At 47.9% G+C, this 17,039-nt stretch overlaps 1 protein-coding gene across 1 annotated transcript in view; it reads right to left on the minus strand.

Moving 5' to 3' along the window:
- The window catches only part of LOC125425385 (nitric oxide synthase, inducible-like), a gene marked incomplete at its 5' end in the record, with an annotated part of 89,072 nt that extends 72,238 nt beyond the window's left edge, over nt 1–16,834 (minus strand). Inside the window, 4 exon segments of the mRNA XM_048482998.1 lie at nt 1,575–1,655; nt 6,887–7,096; nt 13,888–13,966; nt 16,686–16,834. Of these exon segments, the coding sequence (XP_048338955.1) occupies nt 1,575–1,655; nt 6,887–7,096; nt 13,888–13,966; nt 16,686–16,834 (519 nt within the window).
- Nucleotides 16,835–17,039: the final 205 nt, after the last annotated feature.

Consider the following 17,039-nt stretch of genomic DNA (forward strand, 5'->3'; position numbering starts at 1 on the left):
ACCTCACTCAGTCCATATGCTTGGTCTGTTTGGAGGTGGAGCCAACATCTACATACAAAGGCATGGTGCATGACCTTCCAATTCTGGATAGGTGTGCTTTAACAACTGTCACAAAGAAGCTTTACCTACCAGGCTCTTTCTTTCCTTAGCCAAAACCGGTGGTGGTCCTTTGTTGAGGCGAAATCATGAAATGGGTCTATCCTTGGATACACTGGATTTAATGAATGCCAATGAGCTAAAGCTGACTATCAAAGAGATTGTATGATCTGAAGGTATAGTCACCCTGATACGCTTAGACTGTACTTCTCTCCCACTTGCATGGGTATACCGACTAAAACCCTATACCATGGCCAAATGTTTCCATTTGGTCTTAAGAACCCAAATTAAACTGAGCCTGACCCTTACCAGATTCTGTCTTCTCCCCTTCAGCCTTCCACCACTCAGGGCAGAATACAGAAAGTGCCTTTTAATGAAGATTTTGTCCCCTGCAGTTCAATACGAAGGAATCAATCCAACATTGATATTACACTTACTACCCGTTACAGTTTAGCCAGGAATAAATATCTAAACCCCATTAGTTTAAAACCCCCATTGATAATATTAATCTATCAATTGTGGTAATGATGTTGGATTGTGGTTCTGCAGAGATGTATTAGAGCGCTAGCTAACTTTGTGCTCTGTCATCCCAATAGCGGTTATAACTGTACTGGAGATTGTATCATTACACTGAGTCATTATTTTCTGGTATATTACTTTGCTGTTTTAATTATACCATTAAAGGTTTATATATATATATACTCAGATTAGATGCAGACTCCCTGTATCCTACACCACTGCTTGCTCCGGAATAGGGTGGAATAACCCCCCCTTTTGGCGATTCGGGTCCAGTGTCAAAGTCACCAGTCCAGCCACCTGGTGTCCATCCTTTCGCAACAAGAGGGAGAGATGGTGTCTCGACAAATACGCACCAATTACCCCAAAATTAAATCACTGTGGATTGGCCTGCGAGACCGATTCAGGGTGAGTGTAAAGGGCAAATATATTCGGACCGTGGGCCAAATCAGAGACCAGTTCATAGAATACTGTTTGGGGCAGAAGGGGGAGGGTACAGAGGCTTGTCTCACTCACCAGCCATTGGAGGTTCAAAAAGGGGACCGGGGTGCTGTGTGGTTTCTGGGTTGTATGGCCATGTTCTAGCAGCATTCTCTCCTGATGTTTCGCCTGCATCTGTGGCTGGCATCTTCAGAGGATCTGATAGTCGGAAAGGAAAGCAAGTGGAGTACATATACCTGTGAGTAAAGGGCAATAGGTGAGGGCATCTGAATAGGAGTGGCCTGGCAAGTGAGTAACAATGAAGTGTAGCATGGGAGTAACAATGGAGATAGCGAGGTCAATAGGTGAGGCATCTGAATAGAAGTAGTCTGGCCTTTGTTCTCCTTGATTGTTTATTGTATATAGTCATCCTGTGTTTGTGTGGAGTTGATTAGTCACTGTCAGCGCTGCTCCATCGCCCGATCGACTTACCTTCCCTGCGACCTTCCGATTAATTAGCCGAGGCAGAGGACCTTGCCTACCCTCTTGGAACCGCTATGGAGCTGCAGGGCAGAGGGCATGTCCCAAACACGGCGGCAGCGGTCGCAGGAAGGTAAGTCGATCTGAAAGGGGGGGATGAGACGCTTCCAGCCGCTGCGTTACATGGCAGCAGCACCAGAAAACCTGGCTCGAGGGCGAGGTTTGAAACGAATAACCCAGCGCCCGCTGAGAAGTGAGGGGCGCCCTTTCTGTCTGGCGGCGCCCCATCTGGTAAACAACTCCCCTAGGAGACTGACATTTTACCATCCCTAGGGCACTATAAAACCTGGCCAGAAAAGGAGCCATAGAGAGTTGGAAAGAGATTTAAAGGAAGCCACCATGTCCAACTGCCTGCAATGCAGGAACACACCATCAAGGCACTCCCAACCTATGCTGATCCAGCTTTTGTTTAAAAACCTCCAAAGAAGGAGACTCCACCACTCTCCGAGGCAGTGTATTCCACGGTTGAACAGCCCTGATGGTCAGGAAGTCCTTCCTAATGTTTAGGTGGAATCTCTTTTCCTTCACCTTGAATCCATTACTCCGTGTCCTAGTCTCTGAGGCAGCAGAAAACAAGCTTGCTCCCTCCTTGATATGACATCCCTTCAAATATTTAAACATGGCTATCATGTGAAACCTTAACCTTCGCTTCTCCAGACTAAACATCTGCTCCCTAAGCCCTCTCTTCGCTGGGGCATGGACTCCAGACTTCATAAATTACTAGGTAGAAATTTAGGTTAAGCGTGTTAATGAGTTTCTACTTGAGACGATACAAATTAGGTAGTGTGGTGAGAACCACAAAAGGATTGTATGAAGAGCTCCAAAGCGGACCTTGATAAATTAGATGAGTGGGCTAAGAAATGGCAAATGCAGTTCAATGTAGCAAAATGGTAATTTTTATAGGGGCAAAATATCCAAACTTCACATTCACACTACAGGGTCGAGTGCTATCAGCCACAGACCAGGAAAGGAGTTGGGCATCTTAATTGGATAGTTCCATGGGAATGTGTAACTCAATGCATGGCAGCTGTGAAAAACGACTCTATGCTGGGGATAGTAGGAAGAGTTGATAATAAAACTGCAAGGTTGTGTGCACCCATATATAAAGCCGTGGTGCGGCCGCGCGGAATTACTGTGTTCAGTTCTGGTCAGCCCATCTCCAAAAAAAAAGATGTAGAAGAGATAAGAAAGAGATTCACAGAGAAGAGAACAGCGGATGATTGAAGGATTGGAGCACCTTCCTTATGAGGGAGAAGTACAGCATTTGGGACTCTTTGGTTTGGAAGGCGGCTGAGGGGATATGATTGAAGTCTATATAAAATTATGCATGGGGTGAAAATGTTGACAGAATTTTCTCTCTTTCTCACAATACTAGAACCAGGGCATCCATTGAAGAAATGCTGGGAAGAATTGGGACTAATAGAAACACTTCTTCCGCATAGCGTGTGATTGGTGTTTGGAATATGCTGCCACGGGAGGTGGTGGCCACTCACCTGGATAGCTTTAAAAAGGGCTTGGACAGATTGATGGAGGAGAAGTCGATCTATAGCTACCAATCTTGATCCTCCTTGATCTGAGATTGCAAATGCCTTAACAGACCAGGTGCTCAGAAGGAACGCTTGGCAACAGAGAGGCCATTACTTTCTGCCTCCCTGCGCATGTGAGCTCCCAAAGGCACCTGGTGGGCCACTGCGAGTAGCAGAGAGCTGGACTAGATGGACTCTGGTCTGATCCAGCAGGCTAGTTCTTACGTTCTTATGATGGGAGACCACCAAGGAAGGCTATGCAGAGGAAGGCAATGGCAAATCACCTGTGCTTCACACTTGTTTTGAAAGCCCCTGGCTGGGGCCACCATAAATGACTAAACTTTACACACACAGAAAGACACACAGAGACTATAAGTCACTATCCTCTTATACCAAGCTTCTTTTGAACCTCTGTTGTTGTGCAGCCCGACTTCCTGTGCAAAAAGCCCTCCTAAATCATTTGCTTAGCTTGTGAAAAGCTGGCAGGGTGGGGACCTTCCTGCCTCCATCAGGCAGGGCACGCCACAAAATTGGGGGGGGGGCACAGTAGAGACGGCGGGTGCCGGGATCAGGTATCAGCAATCTGAATTCCCCAGATAATTCCCCTAATCTGAATTCCCCAGATAAGCCTCCACAGCTCAGGCGGCAAAGCGGGGAACTTCTCCAACCAACCTCCTGCTTCCTTCACTTTCTCCACAGAACGGGCGCTGGAGGTGGTCAGATACATCGACGTCCATGTACACAGCTTGGGTCAACGAAGTGCCCAAAAAGGTTGATGATGACTTCTGTGCCTCTTTGTGTCAGTCGAGCAAGGTGAGAAGCTTGGCTCAGGGGTCCGGCCTCCATGCAGCTGGCCAGGCTGCTTAGCAAGATGGAGGGAGGGAGGGTAGTAGTTTGGTTATAGCCCCTTTCTCTCCTGCAGGAGACTCAAAGGGGCCCCGCCCCCGCCCTCCCTGCAAGCCGGCTCCTGCAGTCCCTAGGCCCTGGGGATAGCAGGAGCCAGCCTGAGGAGGTTTGAGGCCGAAGGAGCTTAGCGACTTTGATCTTGCCAGGGGCATGGGATACCCATTTCCCATTAGTGAGTGCATCCCCACTGCCTCCGTTCCATCTGCATTGGAAGCTTTCCAGCCCTCAAGCATTTTTTTGGACTGCACTAGATTAGAAGAAGAGAAGAGTTGGTTATATCCCCCTTTCTCTCCTGCAGGAGGCTCAAAGGGGCTGACAATCTCCTTGCCCTTCCACCCTTCACAACAAACACCCTGTGAGGTAGGTGGGGCTGAGAGAGCTCCGAGAAGCTGTGACTAGCCCAAGGTCACCCAGCTAGCGTGTGTGGGAGTGCACAGGCTAGTCTGAATTCCCCAGATAAGCCTCCACAGCTCAGGCGGCAGAGCAGAGAATCAAACTCGGTTCCTCCAGATTAGATACACGAGCTCTTAACCTCCTACACCACTGCTGCTGGAGGAGAGGGGCTGTGGCTCAGTGAGGAGCATCTGCCGACATGGGAGGCCCCAGGTTCCAATCCCAGTCTCCGTTACAAAGGGACGGGCAGTGGGTGTCTGAAGACCTCCTCCTAGATCCTGCAGAGCAGCTGCCAGTCTGAGCAGCAGTGGCGTATGGAGCCATGGGGTATCCATGGCGTTTCGTCATGTGGGGGGCGCCGGGCACCAGCCGGGTCCCAGCGGTCAGCCTCTCCTGCGGTGTGGCCAGCGGCTCCCCTGGTGCTCAGGCACTGCTCGCTGGCTGAGCTGGTTGCTGCAGCCACATGCCTGCTCCTGCCCCAGGAGCCAGGAGGACAAACTGGCCTACCACCCGAGCCTGCCACCATTGGGTCCTGCCCTGGCAGTGGGGAACCCAACCTGCCAGGAGGCCGGAGGCCACCGGCAGAGAGGTGGCTCGGGTAGCTATGGCACTGTGGCACTCATCTGACCTGCCCCTGAGCAGCCTCCCTGGCCTCCCTGTTGGCTCCCACATAGAGGTGGAGTGTGGGGAGCCAGGTGGGGTGGGGAGGGATTACAGGAGAGCGATCATGCGAGAGCCATTTCGCCCAGGTACACCACTGCTGAGTGGAGCAATGCCACTGACCTGGTGGGACTGACAGTCTGGTTTGATATCCAGGCAGCTTCAAATGTGTTCCCCATGTCCTGAGAGAAAATGTAAAAGAAATAAAAGAAGGTCCTCAGCTATTTACAGGAAGTTCTGACCATAGAGTTCCTGGTGATTCCTAGAACTACCTGCAACCGACAAGGATATTCCTAGCAATTGCCGGAAACTCTGTGGTAAGACTGCCGTAGAATTTCTGGCAGTTGCTAGGTCTAGGAATTGTCCGGCACTTTATATTTTTTTCCCTTTTTAATTTTTCTCCCCAGGACAATTGCCTTCTTCTATGATCTCACTTCCCACCTGTTGATCAGTTGAGCTTCAGCAGGCGAGGTCTGCAATCAGCTGGAGGTCTCCCTCCAGAAGCAGGGATATGGGAACCCTAAACGCCTCACGCCCTGACCAGGATGGCGCAGGCTAGCCAAATCTTGTCAGATCTCAGAAGCTAAGCAGGTTCGACCCTAATGAGTATTTGCATGGCAGGCCACTAAGGCAGTCCAGGGTCGCTACATAGAGGCAGGCAGCGGCAAACCATCTCTGAACATCTCTGGCCTTGAAAACCCTATGTGGTCGCCATAAATTGGCTGTGATTTGATGGCACTCTATCTATCTATCTATCTATCTATCTATCTATCTATCTATCTATCTATCTATCTATCTATCTATCTATCTATCTATCTATCTATCTATCTATCTATCTATCTATCTATCTATCTATCTATCTATCTATCTATCTATCTATCTATCTATCTATCTATCTATCTATCTATCTATCTATCTATCTATCTATCATCTCTATCTATCTATCTATCTATCTATCTATCTATCTATCTATCTATCTATCTATCTATCTATCTATCTATGGTTTAGTAATTAGTATTTTAGTATGGTTTAGTACTTAGTAATTTATGGTTCATGGAGCCTATATATCTTCCCCCCAGCATTTTCAATGGATGCCCCCTGGTTCTAGTATTGTGAGAAGAGCATTCTCTCTGTCCACATTTTCTACCCCATGCATAATTTTATAGACTTCAATCATATCCCCCCTCAGACGTCTCCTCTCCAAACTAAAGAGTCCCAAACGCTGCAGCCTCTCCTCATAAGGAAGGTGCTCCAATCCTTCAATCATCCTCGTTGCCCTTCTCTGCACTTTTTCTATCTCTTCGACGTCCTTTTTGAGATGTGGCGACCAGAACTGTTACTAAAATTTTTGGATCCCACCACTGGATAGACGTACTAATAAAAAGGAAAACTGTACCCCCTAATTTTCTCAATAAATTGCACAATGCAATATTTAATCAGAAAGCTGTGCCTAATAATATAAGAATATAAACATGAACTAGAAAATTCAGTAGTATAACACAGCCACTAAAATGTTAGAATAACAATAAACGAAAAACAGCAGGCCAACTTGCCATCAAGAAAAAAAAAACATAAAACAAGAGATGCCATACCATACATCACAATTTAAATATACATGTCCAGTGTCAACACTTTTCAAATTAAGGCACTCCAAATCCTCCTCCAACTGATCCCGGTGATTCCTATTGCAGAGTGTTGCATACGACAGAAAATTCGGCCAGGCGTGGTTTCCCATGGGACTAAGACTTTAACGTTTCAGGTAGCTGGCCTTGAGGCCTGCTAAGAATACATAATCTGAGAGAGAGCGTGTCTGTTGATGGCAGAGTTACCGGCTCCTGGTTGGGAGAAAAAACCTGGACATTTGGAAGTGAGCCCTGAGCCAGGCTTGGGGTGAGGTGGGACTTCAACCTTAATGCTGTAGGTCCACCTTCCAAAGTGGCCCACGTTCTTCGTTGAGTGGATCTCAGTGCCTGATCAGCTGATGAATTCGAGAGGGTCCCTTTGGCGGTGGGCAGCTCACGTTCTCTCTCAAAGGCTGACTGGATTGAGGAGAAAGCGAGAAGAGTCTCTCCTCGGAAGGACATGTGTCCCTGACCTCGTCTGTGTTACCTTTCAGGTTTTCTGATGGAGCGATTCCTTTTGCAATTTAGGTGTCCTTCATCTGTGCGTTCCACGAGGGTAGAAAGGGTCGCTGCCTCTCGAGGCCGGAAAGGATCGATGTGCTTGAATTATTTATGTCACGTTGCTAATAATCCCCGATTTAAGAACATCTCTTCTTTTTGTTTCCGCATTTCATGTTCAGTCTATATTACGTCTTGCCCCACACAATTTATTTGGTGCAGGTTGGATGCTGTTGGGAGGCTCATTTTTTCCCGCTTCCCCATAGCATCTTTGTAGATTCAACCACCTCCCAGGTTTTCTCCAATATTTCCCAAGCTTCTTACGCTGCAAAGTTTTGGGAAAGATCACGGTAAAACCAGGAGGGTAGCCAGCCCTGCCTCATGATGACAGACATTTTCACTATCCCCTCAACAGCCATTCCTCCCTACACCCTGGGAGGGGGGGGGGGCTGTTAAGAACATAAGAACATAAGAACAAACAAGATCAGACCAGAGTCCATCTAGTCCAGTGCTACTTGCAGTGGCCCACCAGGTGCCTTTGGGAGCTCACAGGCAGGATGTGAAAGCAAAGGGCCTTCTGCTGCTGCTGCTCCCGATCACTGGTCTGCTAAGGCATTTGCAATCTGAGATCAAGGAGGATCAAGATTGGGAGCCATAGATCGACTTCTCCTCCATCAATCTGTCCAAGCCCCTTTTAAAGCTATCCAGGTGAGTGGCCATCACCACCTCCTGTGGCAGCGACCCGACACCAATCCTGCGTTAGTGAAGAAGTGTTTCCTTTTATTAGTCCCAATTAGTCCTTATATTTATTTTACCACCTTATGCTGCCCTCTTAGAGGGAGTCCGGCCGCTCCCTCTTCTTGGGAGCTTTTTAAAATGTCGGGCTTTTGGAATCGCCTGATTTTGTACTGACCCAGCTGTTTTTTAATGGATTTTATTGGTTTTAGTAATTGCGCGGTGTAATGCTGTACACATGTAGATATTGTTGTGCACAGCCCAGAGCCCTTCGGGGATGAGGCGGTCTACAAATCCAAATAATAAATAAAATAAATAAAATAAATAATTCTTCCCCCCAGCATTTTCAATGAATGCCCCCTGGTTCTAGTATTATGAAGAGAAAATTTCTCTCTGTCCCAGCATTTTCTACCCCATCATCATTTATAGACTTCAATGCTATCCCCCCCCCCTCAGGCGTCTCCTCTCCAAACTAAAGAGTCCCCAAGCGCTGCAGCCTCCTCTCATAGGGAGGATTACTCAGTCCCTCAATCATCCCTCGTTGCCCCTTCTCTGCACTTTTTCTATCTCCTCAATATCCCCTTTTTTGAGATGTGACAATAGAACTGAACCTGGGACTCAAGTCACGGTGCCACCACTGCTTTATATAAAGACATGACAATCCTTGCAGTTTATTTATTCTCAATTCCTTTCCTAATGATCCCCAGCAGAGTTTGCCTTTTTTCACAGCTACCATGCATTGAGTTGACATTCCCATGGAACTATCAACTAAGGCGTAACTCCCTTTCCTGGTCTGTGACTGATAGCACTGACCCCTGTAGCGTGTATGTGACGTTTGGATTTTTTGCCCCGATGTGCATCACTTTGCATTTTGCTACATTGAACTGCATTTGCCATTTCTTAGCCCACTCACCTAATTTATCAGGTCCGGCTGGAGCTCGCCGCCAATCCTTGTGTTTTCTCCACCACCCTACATAATTTGGTATCATCTGCACACTTGGCCACCACACTATCCACCCCTACTTCCAGGTCATGCTTGAGCTCTTTAAGAACTCTTGGATGAATGCAATCTGGGCGATTTACTTCCTGAGAGGACTGGTTTTACTGCACTCAATATCTTGCTCCCATGACTGGACAAACTCTGCTATATTAACCAAATATACCCAACAATCCCATAATTCTTTAGCTTACTCAGGAATCTTTGGTGAGGCTGGGGCTGCGTAGAAGGTCAACAACCAGCTAAAGAACTGGCAGCTGTGAGATTAATAAAAATAATACGCACAAATACTACGCCGATACATTACAACTCCTTAGGCCTCTGGGTGAGGCTCGAATTGTAATGAAAGGACAAGAAGAAGAAGAAGAAGAAGAAGAAGAAGAAGAAGAAGAAGAAGAAGAAGAAGAAGAAGAAGAAGAAGAAGAAGAAGAGTTTGGATTTATATCCCCCCTTTCTCTCCTGCAGGAGACTCAAAGGGGCTTACAATCTCCTTGCCCTTCCCCCCTCACAACACACACCCTGTGAGGTGGATTGGGGCTGAGAGAGCTCTGAAAAGCTGTGACTAGCCCAAGGTCACCCAGCTGGCGTGTGTGGAGTGCCCAGGCTAATCAATTTAGATCCAGCCTCCCACAGCTCAGGCTGACAGGCTGGGAATCAAACCCGGTTCCTCCAGATTAGATACACGAACTCTTAACCTCCTACGCCACTGCTGCTCCTCTTAGGCCTCTGGGTGAGGCTTGAATTGTAATGAAAGGCCAACAACCAGCTAAAGAACTGGCAGCTGTGAAACCAACCATAATAATAATCATTTTTCATTATTGTTTAACTTGTCATGTTAATACCGATGCGGTGCTACCGATTGGTTTTCCAGATCTTTACAAGTCAAAGGCCTGTCGCACTGCCCTCCACATGTCTCACTCTGTTGATTGTACTGGTTTATTCTGTGTAATCCAACTAGAGACCTGATGAGAAAGGTGGATTATAAATAACACAAATAAATAAATACAGAGACGTGAAGACTTTGGGGCCCCCAGAAAATAGTATAAGCTGAATACGGTAATTAGGTGTTAAATGGAGGTGTCCTCCTGCTAAATGTTGACAAATGCAAGCAACGCTCTCTGATAGGTGCCAAAGAATGTATTTTTATTTACTATCACAATCAAGCGGCAGACTCTGGAGTACCTCTGTGATAACTGGCAGCGTCTGCTGGGATCCCTGCAGTGGTGTCCTGGAAAAGGTCATCCTCTCCTCCCCTTTTGGCCTTCCACCACTGCTCACTTCTAGCCAAACTGGACTTTCGCCTCGCAAATGAAATAACATGTCATCTGGCAGGGTTCAGTGAAGAAACTTCCATTCTGGAGGTAGATGCAGGGATGAGGTTCCACTTCGGCAGACCTGCAATACAGAAAAATAAAAAGACTAAACAAGGGATGGCAGAATGCCTCTGCAACCCTCACAGATGGCGGAATGCCTCTGCAACCCTCAGGGGTGGTGGAATGCCTCTGCACCCCTCACAGATGGCGGAATGCCTCTGCAACACTCAGGGGTGGTGGAATGCCTCTGCACCCCTCACAGATGGCGGAATGCCTCTGCAACCCTCAGGGGTGGTGGAATGCCTCTGCACCCCTCACAGATGGCGGAATGCCTCTGCACCCCTAAGGGGTGGTGGAATGCCTCTGCACCCCTCACAGATGGCGGAATGCCTCTGCAACCCTCAGGGATGGCGGAATGCCTCTGCACCCCTCACAGATGGCGGAATGCCTCTGCAACCCTCAGGGATGGTGGAATGCCTCTGCACCCCTCACAGATGCGTAGGAATGCCCTCTGCACGAAAACCATCAGGGATAGTGGAATGCCTCACCCCTCACAGATGGCCAGATGCCTCTGCAACCATCAGGGGATGGTGGAGATGCCTCTGCACCCCTCACAGATGGCCAGATGCCTCCTGCACCCTACAGATGGTAGGAATGCCTCTGCAACCCTCCCAGGGGTGGTGGAATGCCTCTGCACCCCTCACAGATGGCTTGAGGAGAAGTCTCTGCAGCCCTCAGGGATGGTGGGAATGCCTCTGCACCCCTCTCACAGATGGCCCTGGGAATGCCTCTGCAACCCCTCAGGGGGTGGTGGAATGCCTCTGCACCCCTCACAGATGGTAGTCCTGCAACCATCAGGGATGGTGGAATGCCTCTGCACCCCTCACAGATGGCGAATGCCTCACCCCCCTCACAGATGGCGGATGCCTCTGCAACCCTCAGGGGTGGTGGAATGCCTCTGCACCCCTCACAGATGGCGGAATGCCTCTGCAACCCTCAGGGATGGTGGAATGCCTCTGCACCCCTCACAGATGGCGGAATGCCTCTGCAACCCTCAGGGGTGGTGGAATGCCTCTGCACCCCTCACAGATGGAGGAATGCCTCTGCAACCCTCAGGGGTGGGGGAATGCCTCTGCACCCCTCACAGATGGCGGAATGCCTCTGCAACCCTCAGGGATGGTGGAATGCCTCTGCACCCCTCACAGATGGCGGAATGCCTCTGCAACACTCAGGGGTGGTGGAATGCCTCTGCACCCCTCACAGATGGCGGAATGCCTCTGCAACCATCAGGGATGGTGGAATGCCTCTGCACCCCTCACAGATGGCGGAATGCCTCTGCACCCCTCACAGATGGCGGAATGCCTCTGCAACCCTCAGGGGTGGTGGAATGCCTCTGCACCCCTCACAGATGGCGGAATGCCTCTGCAACCCTCAGGGATGGTGGAATGCCTCTGCACCCCTCACAGATGGCGGAATGCCTCTGCAACCCTCAGGGGTGGTGGAATGCCTCTGCACCCCTCACAGATGGCGGAATGCCTCTGCAACCCTCAGGGATGGTGGAATGCCTCTGCACCCCTCACAGATGGCGGAATGCCTCTGCAACCCTCAGGGGTGGTGGAATGCCTCTGCACCCCTCACAGATGGCAGAATGCCTCTGCAAACCTCAGGGGTGGTGGAATGCCTCTGCACCCCTCACAGATGGCGGAATGCCTCTGCAAACCTCAGGGGTGGTGGAATGCCTCTGCACCCCTCACAGATGGCGGAATGCCTCTGCACCCCTCAGGGGTGGTGGAATGCCTCTGCAACCCTCAGGGGTGGTGGAATGCCTCTGCAACCCTCGGGGATGGCGGAATGCCTCTGCAACCCTCGGGGATGGTGGAATGCCTCAGCAACCCTCAAGAAGGTTCCCTTTCTCATGGCTTTCCACAAAACTATACTCAATGGGATTATTCAGAGCTTTTCTGCACAGATTAAGCTGTACAAAATGACTCTCATGCCTCCTTAGATAAACAATTCATGACTGTGGCCCAGATTGCTGTGTACAGCTTCTTACTGTGGAGGATCCTACTTATTGTCATTTTAGATAGATAGATAGATAGGTAGATAGATAGATAGATAGATAGATAGATAGATAGATAGATAGATAGATAGATAGATAGATAGATAGATGGGTAGATAGATAGATGGGTAGATAGATAGATGGGTAGATAGATGGGTAGATAGATGGGTAGATAGATAGATAGATGGGTAGATAGATAGATGGGTAGATAGATAGATAGATGGGTAGATAGATAGATGGGTAGATAGATGAGCGAACCCGATAGGACGACGGACCGACGGACAATATAGATAGATAGATAGATTTTGTTTTAAAATTTGTTGTTGCAAACTCATTCCAAGTTCTGCCCACAGAACCCACAGATAGAGGTTACAGACTCAATCTCCGTTTCCGTTGACTGGGCAAACTCTGCTAAACTAAAATTTTTGGATCCCACGCCACTGGTGCCAGGGCTGAGGTGCCAGGGCTGAGGGAATATGCCCAGCTGATCTTGTTTGGTGCTCGAGTGAGCACTAGGACCCTATCGCGGGGCCGACTGAGGGACTTACAGCTGTAAGAGTAGAGTTCCATCTCTCAGCCGCGAGGCTACTAGGTGTAGTATTCAAACCAATCCAGAACTGGTGATGTCATGGTACTTCTGGTGAAACAATGAGAAATATTTACTCGATTCGTCTCTCAGAGTCCTGGAGATGCAAAGGGGAAAAAAAAATTACTACATTGCAGGTCCACTTAGGGAGACACATCACTGTCTAAACACGGCTACGCTCCAGGCACCCGGCTGACTTACTTCTTAGCTGGCCAAGGTCACTTAGCTGGGGATTCATTCCCACCACTTGCCAGTGCTAGGGTTGCCAATGCAGCCAGGTGGGGGTCTGGAATCCCGAATTACAATGACTAGACAACAGAAATCAGTTCCCCTGGATGATATGATTGAAGTCTAGACAGTTATGCATGGGGTAGAAAATGTTGACAGAGAGAAATTTTTCTCTCTCACAATACTAGAACCAGGGAGCATCCATTGAAAATGCTGGGGGGAAGAATTAGGACTAATAAAAGGAAACACTTCTTCACGCAACGTGTGATTTGTGTTTGGAATATGCTGCCACAGGAGGTGGTGATGGCCACTAACCTGGATAGCTTTAAAAGGGGCTTGGACAGATTTATGGAGAAGTTGATTTATGGCTACCAATCTTGATCCTCCTTGATCTGAAATTGCAAATGCCTTAGCAGACCAGGTGCTCGGGAGCAGCAGCAGCAGGCCATTGCTTTCACATCCTGCATGTGAGCTCCCAAAGGCACCTGGTGGGCCACTGCGAGTAGCAGAGAGCTGGACTAGATGGACTTTGGTCTGATCCAGCTGGCTTGTTCTTATGTTCTTATGTTCTTAAAGCTGTAAAGAACAGCTGCCGCCTTGTTTGAATCCCAGAGGAGAGCCCTGTGTTATTCTGCTGCTGCAGTAAGAGAATTTTGAGGCATCTTAAAGACCAGCTACTGGCTATAGACTGTGAAGGTCAGTTATTGGGTTGAAATTCATATGCAGATCTGATACTGTCCAACCTGGCCTTGCTTGACTCCCCATGGAAGGCAAACATCCCTCCCTACAGACGTCTGTACACCATTCAGCGCCATCCTCTTCAGGGGCCCCCAATGCGGTGCCTGCTGAGGGTGATTGGTGCTCACTCACGCTGCGGTGCAGGGGTTAAAAGTAGTGGACCCCAATCTGCAGAACTGGGTTCGATTCCGCACTCCTCCACATGAATGAACCCTACTGGGTGACCTTGGGCTAGTCACAGTTTTCTCTGAACTCTCTGTGCCCCACCTGCCTCACAAGGTGTCTGTTGGGTGGGGGAGGAGAGAGACTCCTCATAGTAGAGAAAAGCAGGGTATAAAACTACTTCTTTCCTGGTACCCTCCAAGCAGAGGTGGGATCCAGCAGATTCTCACAGGTTCCCGAGAGTAAGTTACTAATTATTTGTGTGTGCCAAGAGGGGGTTACTAATTGGTGATTTTGCCACGTGATTTTTGCCTTAGTTACGCCCCTCCTCTCAGCAGTAGCGCGCAGAACTTGAAGCAGTCTAGCAGGAGGTGCACCAGCGTACGTGGCAGCCTGCGCCTGCGTGCATTCGTTTACCACCCAAGGACCGGCGCAGCGGCTGCATCCTTGCCACAGCCCCACCCAGGAATGCCCCACCCCCAGAATGCCCGGCCATGCCCCTGTTGTGCCCTGCCCAGCCCCATTGGCACTATGCCACAGTTTGAATCCCACCACCATGGGAACCTGTTACTAAACTTTTTGGATCCCACCACTGCTTTAGCCCCACCCTTTTCTTAAATTCCTCCCCACACCTCTCCTGCAACCAAGATGCGCTAACAACATTTTTGCCTCTAGCTAAAATTGATACAACTGCTTTTTATAGATTCTATTTCTTTAATCACCTGGAACAGGGGGAGGGAATTTTTATTTTGTACATGACAATGCCCCGTATAAAATTATCAAGAGAAATATGGACACTATTATTTATTTAGGATTTTTTTCTGTCCCTTCTCTAGAGTCTTACTTGAGGTTACTTATGTCTTTATCTTTATCTTTATTAACCTTTAATAGGCATAAATAGATCAAGATTTACACAGACACATTCTTCAGTCTCAAGTATAGTTCAGCAGCAAGAAAACAGATCACATAACCTGACGGTTGACCCCAAGGGGCTCAAATCACTTCAGATTCCTTTTTTTTTAAAAAGAAACAGCCAGAGCAAACAACAACAAATACCCCTACACATCAATGCAAAAATACAATCCAATATAAAATTGCAATAAAAATAGATCTGTTTAGCAAGTTAAAAGCAAAATGATACAGCAATAGGTATCCTACCATGCAGATTAGACAGATTGGAGACGATACCTATCTTTTATAGGAAGTTCTACGTTTGTTTTATGTATCATATTTTATATTTAAAAATTTGATTCTGTGCCAAATAATAAAAAACCAATTTGGTTTAGTGTACTGGTATAATATATATATATATTTAAAAAATACAGTTAAAAGTAATAAAATGGGAATAAATTAGCACTTTAAAATGGTTGTCAGGTATAGAGCTACCATACGTGTTGTATGAGCATTGTAATCTCCAAGAAGAAAACGTATGGCAACAGTAGGGTTAGAAATTTTCCTCGCCACTAGTAAAGGGTGAATTAATCTGAGACGCGCATCTGCATTTATTTGACACTCTAGGAGGACATGGGTAAGAGAGTCAATGGAGCCACAACGACAGTGTCTTTGTTGTTTTGGAATTTGGTGATACCTTCCGTTGGTAGAGGCTGAAGGAAGACTGTTGAATCTGGCTAACATAAATGCCCGACGGTGGGCAACCGGTAAAGTAGCTGCTAGGTAATTGGCTAAAGCTCCATACTTGGGAAGGATGCCCAAAGCTCGAGGAGAACAGACTGGAATTTTGGATGAATAGAAAGCCTGGCGTTCATGGTCTTTCAGTCTGTCTTTGATTTGGCAGAAGATAAAGTTCTCATTGCTGTTTTGAAGGACAGTTAGATCTATTCCAATGCTCCTAATTAGGAGGTTACTTATGATTAAAAAACACAATAAAACCAGCAACCATCAACAATGAAAAAACCCCAAAACAAGTCATTAAAAGCAAACTTAATCTTATGAAACTGTTTCATGGTGAGTCAGACCATTGTGGGTCTTTCTCTAATATTGTCTACTCAACTGGCAGCTGCTTTTAAAGGCCCTGGACACAGGTTGTTCCTCACCTGGCTATCCAAGATTGTTTGAGGTAGAAAAGGAAAACAGGAACAAGATGCTACTTTATAATGTGCAAATACTTTCCAACCTGACCACTGCCCCATTGCCCACTGTCTGGTGGAGTTGCCATTCTGGAAATCTCTAGGAATTACAACTGATTTCCAGATTACATCAGTTCTCCTAGAGAACATGGCTACTTTGGAGCATGGAGTCTATGGGATTACACCCCACTGAAGTCCCTCCACTCTTCAAACCCAGCCCTCCCAGGTTGGACCCCCTGAATCTGCAGGAATTTCCCAATCCCTGCTCTCTGGGTGTGAACATATGAAGGTGTTGTCTGGAGTCCAACCCTTCTAGCTGAATCTTCTGTTCTGCTGTGCAGTAGAACCTCCAAGTAACAGCAGAGCTTTGCCTGTATCTGCCCTGCTATCTAAGACGGGAAATCCTGGGGACTGGACACACTAGCACGGATAGTCTGAGCTGTGCCACTGGGTGAGATGGCTGGGTGATCAACCAGCAAGGCCTTCTCCCTGACCTTCTCCTTCTCCCCCCACCCCACTCCCCGAGTTTTCCATCAATTGGAACTTGCAGTATCAAAGCTGAATACGGAGGGAAAGCTCAAAGTAAGCATGAATCTGACTCACTGTTTACAGGAACAGTAGAACTGATTGATGAATTCTACTGCTTGAGGTAAGAGTTCATCTGGGGGGGTAGGTCCATCTTGAGGGCCTCTGACCAAACCTTTGGGGCTCATGAGAGACCCCTGGCACACTTGTGTCTTGCAATTAAGAACCTGTGGGGGGAATAAATGAGATAGCTGGATAAGGATCCCCTAATCCATGGCTGACGTTATATTGACAAGCTGGAATGGGTCCAGAGGAGGGCAACCAAAATGATAAAAGGTCTGGATTCTATGCCCTACGAAAAGAGAGACTTAGGGAGCTGGGGATGTTTAGTTTGGGGAAGAGAAGGTTAATGGGTGACATGATAGCCATGTT

Source organism: Sphaerodactylus townsendi, unplaced genomic scaffold (genome assembly GCF_021028975.2).
Source record: "Sphaerodactylus townsendi isolate TG3544 unplaced genomic scaffold, MPM_Stown_v2.3 scaffold_36, whole genome shotgun sequence".
In the NCBI taxonomy this organism is placed as follows: Eukaryota; Metazoa; Chordata; class Lepidosauria; order Squamata; family Sphaerodactylidae; genus Sphaerodactylus; species Sphaerodactylus townsendi.